The following is a 16,984-nucleotide window of genomic DNA, read 5'->3' as shown; positions in this document are numbered from 1 at the left end:
GGGAAAGAGAAGAGGGGTTAGTGGGGGCAGGAAGGGAAAAGGAGAAGAGAAAAAGGACCTGAATTCCGGGATCCAGAAATGACCAAAGCATTTAAACGATCCTAATAATGCAAATGCAAAATGTCTATGCTGCTGCAGGGCCAGTCTCTTGTCTTCTCACACCTTTGCTAAAATCTGCTTTCTAGGAGTGAATATCTGCCAAAATGAGGATGCGGCAAAGCTTCACATCTGGCTAGTGTGCACATAGGACGGCCCACACCGGCTGGCGAGGGGGTCACCAAACTGATCTGACCCAGCAGAGGCAGTGCTTCGAGGGCAGAGTTCGGAGGAGAGGATGTGCCACCTGGGGGTGCGGGGAACCTGAGAATGACATTGGACTTGATCACGTCAGAAGAGTGGGGTTTGATCCATCTACAGGGTGACCATGGCAAAAATCAGGTTGCATTAGGTACCCGAGTTCGTGGGTGGTGGATTTTCTGCATGCAATGGAGCATCTCCAGCATTTAGTCGTGCCCTCCTACACTCTAACATGCTTCCTCCCGGGAGAGAAAGGAGCGCACCTGAAATCACACATGACCCTGACATGGCCACAGGAGCATGTTTTTTGGGGGGATGGTTTTTGCCTTGCCTGCTAAAGCAGGAAAAGGGATGAGACACATTGCTTGTGGTTTTAATTTAAGATCCTAATGGGTAAACTTGAGCTTAGTGGCCAAACTAGTGCCAGAAAAATCAAGCCCTCAGGAGTGAGTCTTGCATGAGCAAAGCAGCTTCAGTACCTCTTTCCCATCTCCCAAACCACGGCAGCTGCACCCTCTAACCAGTGTTTCTGCATCACTATCTTGGGTGCCGAGCTCACAGATGGGCATTTAACTGGGGTCCAAGCATAATGCGGGGCTCCATTTGCTTCTTCCTCTTCTTTTTTTTTTTTTTTTAAATGTTGTAGCTTTGGGTACTTCACCACCAGCATGTATGTGGCTAGGGCTTGTCAACGTGCCCGCTTGTATATTCCCATTTCCGACGTGAAATAGAACCCAATTCCAATGAAAGAGTCCTTGCACAGTCAGCACTTCCTATATGTTGGTGATCTGAAAGCTTGTGAAAAATAGACCTTTGAGTGTTGACCTGTGAACCAGGAGGTTATGGTTCAATTCCCAGTCAGGGCACACGCCTGGGTTGCCAGCTCGATCCCCAGTGTAGGGCTTGCAGGAGGCAGCCGATCAATGATATTCTCTCATCAATGTTTCTCTCTCTCTCTTCCTCTCCCTCCCTCTCTGAAATCAATAAATATAAATATTTAAAAAAATAGACCCTTCTTGGCTCACAAACTATTTTTGTCAGGTGCTTTACTCTAAATCAAAAAGAATAAGATTTTAAATGTTATGTACACGGGGGGTTATTTTTTTGATGTGATAATGGGAAATATTTTTTCTTTCTCTGTAAACTTCCTTTTACCAAAATTGGTGTCTAGGCATTAGAACAAACCATATATTAAACGTTTTTAAAGCTGACCAGAACATTTTTTTCCCTGCACTAATTTAAGAAGGGCATACACACCGGACACTCAAATGGATGCAGAGATTTTCCTTTGCACCGTTTCTTAAATTTTACTCTCCTCTTCTCAATGCTAACCTTCTACTTCCCTAGGCTCCCAGCAAACACATATCTAATACACATACACATGTGTCTGTGTTTTGTTCCCCTGAAATAAATTTCTAGTGAAATGAAAGTTTTCTCAGGAAAAAAAATATACTATATTAAGCCAGAGAGTTGGACTCAAGATAGTGAAATCTATTTTTATTCTAATAACACCCTAAATTCTTTAAGTTATTAAATGGTCAACTAAAAACTCCATTTTGGTAAGTTTTATCAGAACTTTAATTATTACCTAACACAAAGTGTTACACCAAACGACTCAGATTAAAAATAAGTCTGCCCAACCACACATTTAAATGTTTTTATTTTGTTCTACATAGTACAGGGTTTTCCTATCTAAATGAACAAGTTCAGGATGAGTAGGTGGAAGGAAGAAAAACAAAGGGACGTTCATTAGGAAATGAAGGCAGACTTTTCTCATGAAAACAGAAGGGCAAAAGCACACCTTTCAAAGTCAGAGAGTCATTGCCAGCATTTTGATAAACAGAATGAACTTTAATCTGCCCTGATGAATCTGAGAAATCTTCCTGGAGAGATGCCATAGATTATCATAATAAATATTATTAGCAAAGTCACAAGGCTATAATCACTATCTGTATCCATGATACAGAGTTTCAGATTAACAGTTTATTTTACTTGTCCCCAAATTTAACATTAGGGAATTTTGGTTGTGGTACTATCATCATTAGGCAAATTACCCTATCTAATAATAGAAAAACATGGTAATTGACCGTACCTTTGCTACGCCTCCCATTGGCTAATCAGCACGATATGCAAATTAACTGCCAACAAAGATGGCAGCTAATTTGCATACTGCAGGCAGGGCAGGACAGCACCATTCCACCTGCCCTGCTGCTATCCAGGCCTACTATCTGTGACCCGGAGCAGTGGGTGTCTGTGTGCGACCCGACCCGGGGCAGCCGGGCGGTACAGCAGCAATCAGCCAGCCCACCCGGGCTCCATCTAGCACGGGGCCTCTACTATATATATAAAAGCCTAAGCGACCATTACGACCAAACAACCGGAACGACCGGTCAACCAGTCACTATGACGTGCACTGGCCACCAAGGGGCAGACACTCAGTGCAGGAGCTGCACCCTGGTGGTCAGTGTGCTCCCACAGCCAACCTCCCGTAGCCCCTCCACCCCACCCCACCACTGGTGGCCAATCTCCTGCAGCCCCTCCCACCAGCCAGCCAACCTCCCCCAGCCCCTCCCCCAAGCCATCCGGCCCCCTGATAGGCCTCGATCACTGGCCAGGCCGAGGGACCCCACCCATGCATGAATTCATGCACCGGACTGATAGAGTGTGTGTGTGTGTGTGTGTGTGTGTGTGTGTGTATGCGTAATATGCAAACCAATCAGATGGCTGAACGACTGGTCACTATGATGCGCACTGACCACCAGAAGGCAGACACTCAATACAGGAGCTGCCCTTAGCCTGCAGGCTCCAGATGGGGAACAGGGAACCAGGGGTGGATGGCAGCATATGTGGCAGTGCCAGGCCAAAGCGGTGCGAGCGGGGCCCCAATCACCCTGCCAGTTGCCCCACACACAGAGGGCAACCAACAGCAGCGGCAGGGGGAGGGGCCGGCTGCAGGGGGCGGGGAAGATTGGCTCTGATCACAGGCCAGGCCTAGAGACCCTACCCATGCGTGAATTTTGTACGCTGGGCCTCTAGTATATATATGTAAATTCTAAGATATTCTGAAAATGTAGATTGATCAGCATTTATAAGAACAATTGGCGGTTTTAAGAGTCTACTTAAAAGATCTCCAGGAAAGGTCCCATAGCACCTTTGGTAAATATTTGCTTTGGATAAAAGTTTTAGTTCTGCATAAAATCCTATATAATATCACTATTGCTTTTCAAAGTATATTTTCCATTTTTCATTCATTCTCTTCCCCTTTCCCCACCATCCCATCCCACCATTATTAGTCAAATGGCCAGAATTATCTGGTTCATGTTTAGGAGTTTTTAAAAGGATCCTTTGTACACCCAGAAATCTGGTTTCTGCTTCCTTTTTAGCTTTGCTTCGACTTTCAGATGAAGGAGAATCATATCTGATTTGGACTTAACCTTAAAATGTTAAAAGTACCCATCCAATTTTTATACAATCAAAGGAAGACAATTAGACGGGATGGCTACATCAAGTTTCAAACTGCTCTGAAGGAGCTTCTTATTCCTTGGGTTCGGAACATGGCTGGGGTAGACAGAATTCATGATGAAATATATTTAGGAAAGTACATTTTCAATCATCATTGACAAGGCAAGTAGAACCAGGGAAATATCCATTTTTATATCTTAACATCAGGGACTTTCTGTAACTTAAGAATAGGCCAGATACCTGCTAGCACCTTAAATAGAGTAAGTATTCCATAATTTTTGGATGGCTGCATGATGAAAGTAAAGTACCTTTGCTTTTATCTTGTCTCATTCATGAATGTCAGGGACTCTAAATGATAACAAGCCTCTGTACTTTAATCTCAGAGCCTGAGGAACAGGCATTTTGGATAACTGAATTTTCCAGTTATCTAAATGTCAGCAAGAAAATCCTTTGTTTTCAATGCTTGTCTGTTAGCTTGCCTAGCTATACATCTGAACAAAATACTGAGCATCTTTCTGAGACTCTATCACTATATTGAATATCAATTCTCATTTCATATGTATTCTAAAGTTTTAAAAAGTCAGACTTAGTTATATTTTGTTAATCTTCACCAGAGGATATTTTTTCCATTGATTTTAAGAGACAGTGAAAGGGAGGGGGCTGGAGGAGAGAGAGAGAGTGGAGAGAGATCAATGTGAGAGAGACATCGATTGGTTGCCTCCCACATACACCCCGACTGGGGCTGGGGATCAAACCTGCAACCCAGGTACATGCCTTTGACTGGGAATTGAAACTGGGACCCTCCTCTGGTTCATGGGCCAATGCTCTAACCACTGAGCACCAGCCAGGGCTAGACTTATTTTTTTTGTGACAATTGTCTTCTTCTCAGCCTGCTTATTATGATCTGTAGTTCTCTCTAAAATGGAGAGGATTAAAACAAAAATCCAACCGGGTATTCCAATTATCAAAGTTGTGCTGATTCCTATAGCATACAATGACCAACAAACGAAGTAGAAAGTGGTCAGGAAACGACTGTCCTAAACCAGATAGTTTGACATTACTAAAACAGCGTCCAATAATACCAAATTACAATTATGTATTTGGGGAGGAATGAGCCTGGCAGGATTTTGAAATTCACTCGATCTTTTGAATGGAATGTTCTTTTCCCAGATATCTCCTAGGCTGTTTCTCTGTTCTCCTTCAAGTTTCTGCTCAAATATCACCTCCCTGACTATTTTACTTAAGATAGCAACCTTCCCCTTGCTCCCACCCCAATAGGGGTGTCCCAAGGTCTCCCACAGCATCCACAGCACCAGCACGGCCGCCCTGTCCCTGAGCACTACCACCATCTCATATATCATACATTTCACTGACTTACTTTCCTCTCCAAGGGGAAGGATTTTTGTTTGGTTTGCTGCTATATTTCTAAATGCCTAGAATAGCTGCTTTCAACTTCTTTCATCTCATGGCACATATAAACTACTAAAATTCTGTGGCACACCAAAAAATATATATATTTTTGGCCTATCTACCAAAAAGGATAGGCATAATTTTGATTCATTCACACCAGAGAGATATTGTTCTGTTGGTTGTCATCTTTTTTTTTTTCTTTGACAATCTAAGGCAGTGGTTCTCAACCTTCCTAATGCTGCAACCCTTTAATACAGTTCCTCATGTTGTGGTGACCCCCAATTTCATCGTTACAAATTGAACATAATTAAAGCATAGTGATTAATCACAAAAACAATATGTAATTATATATGTGTTTTCCGATGGTCTTAGGCGACCCCTGTGAAAGGGTTGTTCGACCCCCAAAGGGGTTGCGACCCACAGGTTGAGAACCACTGATCTAAGGGAAAAGAGATCAGTACTCCTGACTAAATAGTCAAGTATTGCATGTTTTAAAAATTCTTTCAGCACAATGGCTGAAAAATCACTGGCCTACAATTCTGGACACATAGTAGCTGCTCAACTAATATTTATGAATCAATAAGATTAACTAATAATTAGCATTTTCTAAAGCTCTATTCTGAGTTCCTGACTTCAAGTTCTTCTTGTCTAAAGGGAAAATCAGGCATGGATGCAAACAATTACAAATACAATGGGAGCAGAAAGCAATGCACTGGGATGTGATATTGGTTAGGAGCTGGATTCTAGCCTCCAATCATCCCATAGTTCTCTGAGCTTGGGGAAGTCACAATATAACATCACTCTACCAAATCAGAGATGACTTATAGGCTTGTGAGAGGAGTTAGTGAAGAGATACGCACAGGTGTTTGGCACAGTCCTGGCACTCAGGATGTCTACAGGAAGTGCCTGCAACATCAGGTCAGATTCTTACAGAGTAGAGAGCACAGCACAGGGTCTACAGTGGTTTGCTGCTCCTGGAAAGGCTCGCCAGGAAGAGGACAGAGGAGGAAATGGAGGAAAAGTTCCTAATAAGGAACACCATTTAAATTTTCCTGTGCTTAATGCACAAAACTTCTTTTTAAAAATAAGTAATATGAATATGTAATCAGAGTAGGACTTTCCAATTGCAAATGGGTATTGACAAGTCTCTCTCTCTACTAACCAAATCTGGCTCATCCTTCCATACACCTTCACTTGGTTGCCATTCTTTCGAAAATTAAATGTGGAGGAGGAGGGGGGGAAGTCCAACTGGTAATAAAATATTAGGTGATGTCCTGACTGGTTTGGCTCAGTGGATAAAGCGTCAGCCGGCGGACTGAAGGGTCCCAGGTTCGATTCCAGTCAAGGGCATGTACCTTGGTTGCGGGCACATCCCCAGGGGTGGGTGTGCAGGAGGCGGCTGATCGATGTTTCTCATCGATGTTTCTGACTCTCTATCTCTCTCCCTTCCTCTCTGTGGAAAATCAATAAAATATATTAAAAAATATATATTAGGTGTTATTGCAAGAAATACCAAAGCCACTCACCACCACACCATTGCTTTGGCAGCAGAGGCCGTGCTTAGCAGAATACATTGTTCTTCTCAGGAAAAATAATAGTTAATTCAAGATCTGGTTCCAGTTCGTGTTCCTAATCAGAACACTAAATCCACAGGGGGAAATAAGGAGTTAATCCCCTTTTCAATCACTGGTGAATTATCTCCTTTCCCTGTCCCTCAGTAAACCCCAGTCATTAATTAACAGTCTCTTTAGGACAAGTCTTCCCATTTCTGCACTCAAGAATCTTTAAAGACAGTGACACACAGCTCTTGAATTCAATCCATTTCACAACTAATGGTGCTGTAACTTAAGTCTATGTTCTAACTGCTCTTTGGCAACTGGAGTTGAGAATTTTGAGATGGAAGGAAGTCCTCAAGGCTAGGACTCAGATGTATATAGTTTTAACATTCGGATCCTTTTATCTGAAAAATCTGCTGAAGAGTGACATGATCAGACTAAAAGAAAAAGGGGGGGGGATGTTATGTAAATTTTGCATTATCACAATCTTTTTCAATTAATCATGATTCTAAAGCTTCAGCCTAATAATAAACACCAGGCAATCCTTAGTAAGCTTGTGAGTCAGTCAGTGATGGGGATATGACTCAAATTTTACTACTCACTTTAAAAGACCAAAAAGCCATACTAAGTTGAGCAGGGACGTACTATATTAGTAACCACTAAATCATAACTAGTTGAAAGGCAACAGTTTCTTCTGGTGACAATTTGCTTCATGTTTAAAGTAACCATTACCGCATGATTAGGAAGCAAAAATAAAGTCAGAAAAAGGAGAGGGAAGACAACTCATTTTTTATTGAGTCAGGGCTCTATAACCATATTATTTAACCAAATTTTAAATGCCCCAAAAGGGAGTTTTCTGGGAAGGTAGAAATGTTCTATCTCTTGATCAGGGTGTGGATCACATGGGTATGCAAATTCTACTGAACTCTACTCATTTAACTGTATACAATTTCACATCAATTTAAAGAGAAAAAAAAATGTGACACACACCTTGAAAGAATGGCCAGGTGGTACTGACACTCAAAATGTAAACCTAGAATGAAACCATTTTTTTAAAAAAATGCTTTTCAAATAAATACTCATTGCAAAAATGACAAGTGCTATGACAAAAAAAAATGTGGCAAATGCTCAAGATATGGTTAAATTGTGCTGATTTGTACGTCATGAAAGTGCCTCTGATCTAGCAGCTCACACTAAAACCCAACCTGCCATGCTGAACCCTTACAACGTGAATGTAACTGTGCCAGAACAAATCATAACAACCTAGCTGTTCCAGAAAACACTGAGTTCTGTTTGGGTTCCTTTTGGACTAGATAAGGTGTTCTTACTTCTTGATGCGTGCACTGGAAAGGAGACGCAGTGCTGGTTGCCGAGCCCTTATTCAGAGATTAGACTCTTAACATAGGAAAATGAGGTGACAATCTGTTCTGGCTGATGCTTATAATCTGGGTTTAATTATTAACAGCACCCTGTTTTACTCTCAAGAGTCACAGTTTGGTTGATAAACTTATCGAACACATTATAAGGTCAGTCTACGTCTAAAGCCCCGCAGCATTGGGCCTCACTTCCTTAGTTCCTCTCCACTCCAGTCCCTTGTCTTCAGCCTCTCCCACTCACTGCACACTCTAGCCAGATTTGTGCACTGTTACCCCTCCCCTGCCTCCTCCACTGAAACCCTTACGCATCCTCCAGATCTCAGCTCGTGCCCCTCCTCTGGGAAGCCTCCCTATGGCAGTCACATCTATTCTAGCTGTCAGGACACCACTGTACCACTATCCTTTCCTTAGTGATGTCTCAGGTCCAATTTTTACATTTGTTGTTAACTTTCTTTCTGTCACTAGGCTCTAAGTCCCTCTTGGGCAGAGCTGATGACTACTTTTGCAACCTCAGTTCTTAGTGCAGTACTGGGCACACTGAGGAACTCAGTGAGTATCTGTTAAATGAAATGTGATAAACAGGACAAAGCACCAACCACATTTTAACCATTAGAAAGCATCCCTGAAGACTTAGAAAGGACAGGGTAATGTGGAAAAAGCAAGAATCTGGGAGTTAGAAGGGTAGCTAGTATCTAATGTTTCAATGTTACATCAGCATTCCATCTCTAAACTCTACAACCGTAACTCCTGCCTCAAGGAATAACTGTTCTGACAAAACTGGCCACCTAAACCTTGCTTTAATTAATTCAAAACTCTTATTCTTACTTCCCAATTTTAAACATTACAGGAACACACTGACTGATTTATAAGGCTACACGGGGCCTGAACCACACAGGGCTCAAAGATGCAATACTTCTGGAAGGGTCAAAGCAATCTTGCCTGCAAGTCTCTTGAGGTTCTTTTAAGAATGGGGCCCTTTGTTTCCTATAGGATTGCAAAATAAATTAGCAAGAAGCTTTGCTGGCTAAGTACCTCCTTCACAGAGGTATACAGTAATGCTACACAACCCGGCAGCAAGTTATTCAAGGAAGATATCATCACATAGAAAAAGGGAATTGAGTTTAAATGAAAAAGAACTCATGGTCAATGATTCATTTATGACTGACTAAAAGAAATCAATTACAGTATTAGTGGTTCAAGCAGAGGTTGCATCAGGTTACATCACAAGAAGAAACTCAAACCCAAACTGATAACTTATAAAAAGGCTGCTTTTCTTTGCAGTGAAGGAAGTACTCACACCACTCTAGATTAAGATGAGATTGAGAACCACTGAGTTCTGTTTAAAAACCAGCTTGAAAATATCTTGCAAAAGCACGGCCAAGTACAAATAGCTTGAAGGGCTGCAAACCCTGGGAAAAGTCAACTTACTTTATACAGCAAAGAGTTCTTGTGAGAATTACACAAGATAATGAATGCAAACGTGCATTGTACAGGGCTGCACTGCCATACCCACCTGGGTATAGCACTCCTTTCTCAAGGTGTCTTCAATACAGACAAAAAGATCTGACAAGATTTCTTCATTTTTTTCTCTTTTTTTTTGCTTCACTGAGAACATAGCTATGAAAACCACAATATTAAAGACACAGCCCAGGAAAGTCTGTAAAATAAATATGCAAGGCCTGGTTTATCCACTTCCACCCTTAAAAAAGGGAATGGAGTGTTCATTTTCCTTCCTATATTATTTCACAAACACAAGTCCATTTCTTGCAACTATTGGCTAAAGCAAACTTTCAAATAACCCTAAAAACAATCACAGTGACATCACATTTTCAAGAAAACAATCTGCTATATTTAATTTGCCTCCATGATATAGAACTTGTCACTTCCAAGAATCCAACCATTATGGCTAGTTTTCATGCTTGACCTTGACAACAGACTTATTTTTATCCCCAGTTTTACGTATGGAGTGATGAGCTTAGAAAGGCAGAGCAGCATGTCCAAAGTCACGAGCTGGTACCTGGTACAGGCCTGGATTCCAACTCATCCTTATGAGTCCAAGACTAGTATTCTTTATACTACATCCCAACTGCCTCCTAAAGAAAGCCGAAGACAGCTGTAAGCCTAGTGGACACAGCGAGTGAAAGGGTTTAAAGAATAAAAATGACCAAAGATGGCCAATAGCAATGAGAAGTTAAAACATGCATGTTCCAACAATGGAAAACAAGATAGATAAATCATACTCCACTATATAACAATAATTAAGAGCTTGGATTCTGGGGTTAGAATAGACTGAGTTCAAATGATGAATTAGCTCTTTATTAGCTGTTTAGTATTGGAGCAAATTAAACGCTGTAAGCCTCATTTTTCTATCCATAAAATAAAAATTAAAAAATACTGACCTACTTACTTGCCAACCTCACCCAGTTGTTGGGAGGTCAGGTAAGAATATATATTGGTAACTTAAAAGGCCCACAAATGCAATTTATAGGCAATACAACTCCATTTAGTTTATTTACTCAAGGGGACAAAACTGCCATAAATTAAGTCTGAAAAATGCATTCAATCTTGTTTATAGTATAACTGTAGAATCTTATCACTTTAGGTTTAGGCCCATTAATAGAATCTTCTCAAGTAAAGTTTAATTTGTTAGCCATTTTTCTTTCCTAAAAATTTAGGGATTGCTCTGAACAAGAGAAAAAAAAAATACAGGGGACCTCTGGTTAAATCATAATTGCTAAAACAAATTTAATCACTGATGTAAAACTACATTAACTCAGTTATTTTGCAACCATGGAAATGTTACAAAAGCCGTAACATTTAAAAAGAAAATTTCTAAAAACATAAAATATGAATTTCAACACATAGCAATACATAGTTTAATATACAGGAGCACATGGACTTTGAGTTGGTGTAACACTTAATTTTGGTATCTGTTGGCTATAAAAGATATCTTCATTTTACAAATAAGGACTAAGCAGATAAGCTAAAATTAGAAAACACAACCCTCTTTGGATTGCTATAACAGCTTTTCATTTTAAGACTTATCACTTAAAGAATACAACAATCAAATTATCCTTGGAAGAGCAAACACTCATTTACTTTAGTGATAACTAGAGAAACAGTTTCTAAACACTTTTGATCATGCACCTCTATCAAAAAAAGTTAGCATATCCCCCAAATATGCATATTTGTTTATAAAAGGTACCATGTGCTTTTGCATACACACATGAAAACACATGTGGGAATATTTTAAAAGAATGACATAACTTTGGAAATGGCCTATCTAGAGAATTATTAAACATGTCTTCTATCAATGTTACAATCTGAAGTAATATGCTCCAAATACAGGAGTGCTGCTAACTCCACTGTTATTTTCTTGCCTGGTGGTCCCTATTGTGATGCTAGGTGTCTGGCCTATCCTTAATCTTCCTTCTAGCATCAGGAACGGGGTCACAAATGGCCTTCACAACTTAAAGGTACAAGGAAAGAGGCTATAATCATTAAGTAATTATGACAGACAGCTTAACAGATAGTTTCCCTTTATAAAATTCTGAGAGAAAGGCATACACCTTTAGGAGTATGTTTTATTCATGTTCCCATCCATTCCTCCCCCAAACCCAGTTTCTACTTGGTATGGGCCATAAACCTTACTAGCACTTTGACCTGCATGTTCACAAATGAGTGCAGACTTTGTCCCAGACCCATGGATTACAGAATCCCTACAGTAGCATTCCCCAAACTTTCTGCCAAGGCTGCGCTGCGTAACTGTCTCTTGATAAACACCCATGACCCCAGCAAATGCATTTTTATTACCAAACCTTTAAATTCCTTCCATCTCCCATTTTCATTTTTTTCATTCTTTCCCTTTTTATCTAGCCCTAGACTCAAATCACTTCACCTTTCAGCATTATTACTACTTATAATTGTACAAAACTCCCAAAAGATCACTGCATCTTCAACACTGAAATGGTAAGTAACATGAAAAAGCTCATATAAAAGTCAGAAATTGAAGCCCAGAATATTCCTTGTAAGATTTACTCAACTATGAGATGATAGAAAAGTATTTAAAAAATTTTTGAGAATCCTATGACTTGTGTGAAAGTCTTACCGTTTAACTATTCCTGTTTGACACACTGAATGATGCCCAAACTAACTGGTAAACCAAATTAAAATTGCAGTAAAAAAAAACTGGTGTCAATTACACTCGACAAATTGTTGAGGAAATGGTGTCAATCTTCACTATTAATACAATCTATCTAAGGTTTACTTATATAGGAACATCTCAAAAATACAAAATTTAACACCTTGCTTAACTTTATGCTATTATCAGAAGAAAACAAAGATATATAGAAATAACCAGAAATTATAACTCGTAACATAGAAATTCCTCTGGCCTATTTGTACTAAATGACTTAAGGACTCAGTTAAGTAGCTCAGTTTGGTTAGTAGTACAAATTACAAAAGATTTTTCATACTGTTATGCTCCAAACATGAAAAATAAACCATTATGTTTTGGTAGCAGCCATATACAAAGGTTCAACTGCCAAGACTGAAATGATACTAAACTATTTGCAGTCTATATACCTCCAGATAAATAAGAAATCTATTGTTTCAGGAAATCCAAAATACACTTTTTAAAGTCTCTTGTGTATAGCTAGAACTACTGACAAACTCTCCCACACAGTTTATCAATAGCATCTTATCACATCATCTGAAATAGAAGTGCAAATGGGAGAGAAAATATGATTAAATTTCAATAAACAAAATACTATTTCTCTTCTGTAAAGAGGGAAGGCAGTATCAGAAATGTTAAAAAATCACCAAGGGGCAAAGTCTAATAGCAGATAGTATTTGTTCCTAAGATTAAAGGAAGCCTGAAAACTTTTAAACACTAGAATAGTCAGGAATACTGCTTCCTTTGAACTCAAAGGCCAATTCCATGATCTGTAACACCTGGTATATAAAGTTACAATTTCTGTGTTATAGTTACTTAAGGAAATCATTTGCGCAATAGTAGCAAAAAGCAGTTTTCTGGTGGCCTTTCTAGTCTATTATTACAAAAATATTGCAGATTAAGCGTAAGGACATGTGATTCCCATTCCAAATTGCCAGGAAAACAGCCACATTATCCTGCATAAACAACTTGCCATACAATCCACTGTAAGCCTTCCTTCAGCATTAGAGAAAAACAATACCTACAATTGGAGGAAATAATTTTACAACTACCCATTAAAACTCAAAAAGTAACATTCCTAAACTTATTGCCAATAACTGAATTTATGGTGTCAGTGGCAATTAATGGTTTTGAAAGCAGACATCCTTTCCTAAAATGATTTCTAAATCATTTCCTAAAAGTGATTTCATTAAAGAAACTATCTTTAACTCAGGCAGTGTAAAAGCCTTTTAAATTTTTTCACTACTAAACTAAAAGTACACAACTGGTATAAATGACTGTATGTACAGGCTTGGTACACACCTACATGTGCACGCAACAGACACTCAAATGTTCTCATCAAAATAGCTAGGCAAAACCTTCCCCAGAAGCAGTGAACAAGAACTACCAAACAGTTACTATACTAGACAATTGTCTGGGGAATGCAGGGTTAAAGTCACAGGAAACAGCTGGCTGCTAAGTCTCAGTGATGCTTGCCTTTTAAAGAGGAACTTAACAGCTCCTTACTTGCCAGACATCACCTGAATTCAAAAATAAAATGTTTTATTAAGTTCTCTTCCTACCAAATTTATTTTAAAGTACTAAAAAGTCTGATGTGAAGATCTTCAAAACCAATTCTCCATCTGAGAAGTCTCCTCACTTTGCCTTAGGTCCCAGATTATGGAAAGCTTTATCAGTTACCTAGCTTCAAAGGAGTTACCATAGGAAATGCAGTTGGTATACAATAGTAGTCAGCACTGGCGTGAGACCTGCGTCAAGACTATAGTACCATTTGTTTTATTGTAAATTAATGTTTGTAAGACTGAGGGGGAAGGCAGGTTTTCAAAAATGAACAGAAAAACAAAACCGTTATTACCAAGGGTAGTCTATGTGTTGTGGTTATATTTCAAACTCCTGAAATAGCCTGCCAATCAAGTACACAGTCATCTGTATTCCAAATACCTGCAGGTTTAGCTGTGTATTCCTGTATAATCTACAAAGTCAGAATTTAACCTTACAGATAAAAATAAATTTTCATATTTAATTGGGATTACTAATTGCAAGTAATCTAGACTGCGTTATTTCCAGTGTGAACATGTTTACATTTCTACAAAAAAAAAAGTTCCACTACAGGGCAAGTTACTTAACTGTGTAGAGAAAAACCCTGTTATCCTCTACAAACAAAAATTTACTAAGTCTCTATCGTAAGGGTAGTGGAGTAATCTACACTCCAGCAATGTTTATTTGTTTCATTCAGGTTCTTAGGCTTTAACTGAAATAAAAGTCTGAAAATGAGAAATCAAAAACTCAGCATTACAACTTTTGAGAATAAAAAATGTGTAAAAACATACCTTTTGTTGAATTCCAGATTAAGTGATTTTTTAAATGTAAATCTTGCAGCTGATGAAAAGCAAAAAGCAACCAATTTTTCTGTAGTGATTAGCCTGTTCTTTTAAGACTATGGGTCATCTGCCCAGGATTTTTTAACTGAACAAGGAATCCATAGGGGCAAAATAATTGTTTCTCAAAGGTGGGTCAGAATGGAACATTTGTATCTTCACTTCAACTGGGAAGCAATGAAATGTAATCCTTTGAGTATCATTTTTGGTAGATGGTTACCCTTTTGTTTTCATCCTCATTTCATGCATTTGGCCTGGGAGTATGTCCATGTTTTGACTTCAGAGATTTAAAAAAAAAACAACCACCCTGTGTTTCCTCTATAACATCTAAATATGTATACATAGATCTTCACTCCTTATCAAATGTTCTTAGCATGACCAGTGTGCAACTGACATTCACATAGCTTACAGAACCTGTCTTCTGAGAAATATATATTTTAGCTGAACATCTATAATCATGACAAGAGATTAATTAAAATGCCAAGATAAGAAACAATTTATTATAGAGAGAAGAAAAATTTCTCATCCAAAATATAGAAATCTGTACAACTTTGCCACAATCAATATACATGAACTGTACAAATTTACACCAGTTCATAATTTACCAAATAAAAGATGACTAACAAAGTTCACAAAATAGATGGTGGTTTGTGGAAAAGACTTTTACCCAATTAAGTACAAGGAAAGTTACAAACCAGACCTCCACTCTCTAAAAATAAGAAGTTTACTCAGTCTTAGAAAACTACAAGCTAGCAAATGTACAGAGCTGGCTGGTGCTTCCCCACAGGTGAGACAGTGTCTTGTAAGGGTCTTAAATTGTAAAGCCTGTTGCCAAGGCCGATGCTGGTCACTTGCTACTTTCAAGGCCAAAAACACAATACAAGGTCTGACCATTTTCCCAGGTCATGCCTACTAGGTTTGTCTTATGTACATTTATACATATTTAAGTGCTAGGTAAAAGTCTTGTCATAAAACTTCCAGTACTACCTTGTTTCAAATGTTGAGCTTTCCTATGCAGCTGCCAAAAAGTTAACAATTTTCAAGTGTAATAGTGCAAATTTCCTCTGCCAAGACCTACTGCAGAGAACAGTTCTTTGAAATACAGATTTGCATTAAAGGGACTGATGTAAAAATTTAGGTATAGCGTCTGGGAGAAACTGAAACCACCCTAGGACTTCACTCCCTAGCAAATAAAGTGATCACTGACTTGGACTCACAGGCTATTAAATTATTGAAAGGTACTGTCCAAACTATGGCACTATCACTTTAAAAAAAATTTTTTGACCACTCTATCTTGTGCCAGATCTTCACAGCTGTGACATGATTTAAATTCCATAATCCATCCATCCCCAAGAGGAGCCCACCCAAAGCAAAAATCAAATTTATCCATCCATTATAAGATGATCCATCCACAGACTATATCTTAACCTGATACAGTCATCATATTGTAGTTTTTGGAAGGGCTCGTTCTGCCCAAGAGAAGTTCCTCCTTGCAGCTGATTCTGCTGTCTACCATTTGCACGCTGGAGCTGCTCTGAGTGCTACCTCCTGCTGGTGAGGCCTCGTACAACACGCAGATGGAGCCGTCCTCTCCAATCCTGTAGGACACTTCGTAGGGATCTACCCAGAGTGTGAGTTCACTGGGGAGAAGCCTGAACAGCTCCTGGCTGCTCAGTCCAATCCGCTGCGCCGCCTGTCCAATCAGAGGATCCATTTTATGGTTGATGCGAATGCAACGGTAACCTGATCCCTTGCACGGCTTTTCTGGGAACCAGTGATGTTTATAATGTTCTGTAGAAGAAAAGAACCGGAGAAACAAGGCTTAGACGGGGACGGGTAGCTACCGCCGTGGTTTTCTTTTCCCCGATGGCTCCTTTGAGGGGTGAAAATGAAAACTATCAACTTTTTTTTTTTAAGTGCTCAACATTGCATTCACGGCTGTGCGTGTGCGGGGAGTGAGCGGGCCGGATTTTAGAAACAATACAGGAGTAGCAGTACGGGACAAAAAAAAAAATGTCCAGGAACCAACCGGTAGAGCCGCCAAAACCAGGAATCAGGCGCGCAGCCTGGGCCGGAGAGATAGCGCCGGGCGGCCGGGCGGGAACCGGTACTTTCTCCACCGCAGCGGCACACAATGGGGTTTATGGCTTTGGAGGAGAGAAGCGCAACCGGACTGTTCACCCCGAAGGGAAGAAAAACAAGCAACCCTACACCAGGCTCTGGGCAGAGCGTAATTGTCCCGGTGACAAATGCGATGATTAATGGGCGGGAGGAGGCGGCCGGGGCGGACAGCACGTCCGTCCCAGGCTGGTCCCAGCCTGGCTCCGGGAG

At 39.8% G+C, this 16,984-nt stretch overlaps 1 protein-coding gene across 1 annotated transcript in view; it reads right to left on the bottom strand.

Annotated features, from left to right (window-relative positions):
* Nucleotides 1-15,125: 15,125 nt before the first annotated feature.
* Nucleotides 15,126-16,984, bottom strand: part of BTG1 (B-cell translocation gene 1, anti-proliferative) — a 4,576-nt gene continuing 2,717 nt past the window's right edge. The window contains exon 2 of the mRNA XM_015561066.1: nucleotides 15,126-16,474. Coding sequence (XP_015416552.1) covers nucleotides 16,077-16,474 — 398 coding nt within the window. The 3' untranslated portion in view covers nucleotides 15,126-16,076. The remainder of the gene's footprint in view (nucleotides 16,475-16,984) is intronic.

This window comes from Myotis davidii, unplaced genomic scaffold (assembly GCF_000327345.1).
Source record: "Myotis davidii unplaced genomic scaffold, ASM32734v1 scaffold656, whole genome shotgun sequence".
In the NCBI taxonomy this organism is placed as follows: domain Eukaryota; kingdom Metazoa; phylum Chordata; class Mammalia; order Chiroptera; family Vespertilionidae; genus Myotis; species Myotis davidii.
The sequence above is the reverse complement of the archived record's forward strand: the minus strand, read 5'-3'. Positions and strand labels throughout refer to the sequence as shown.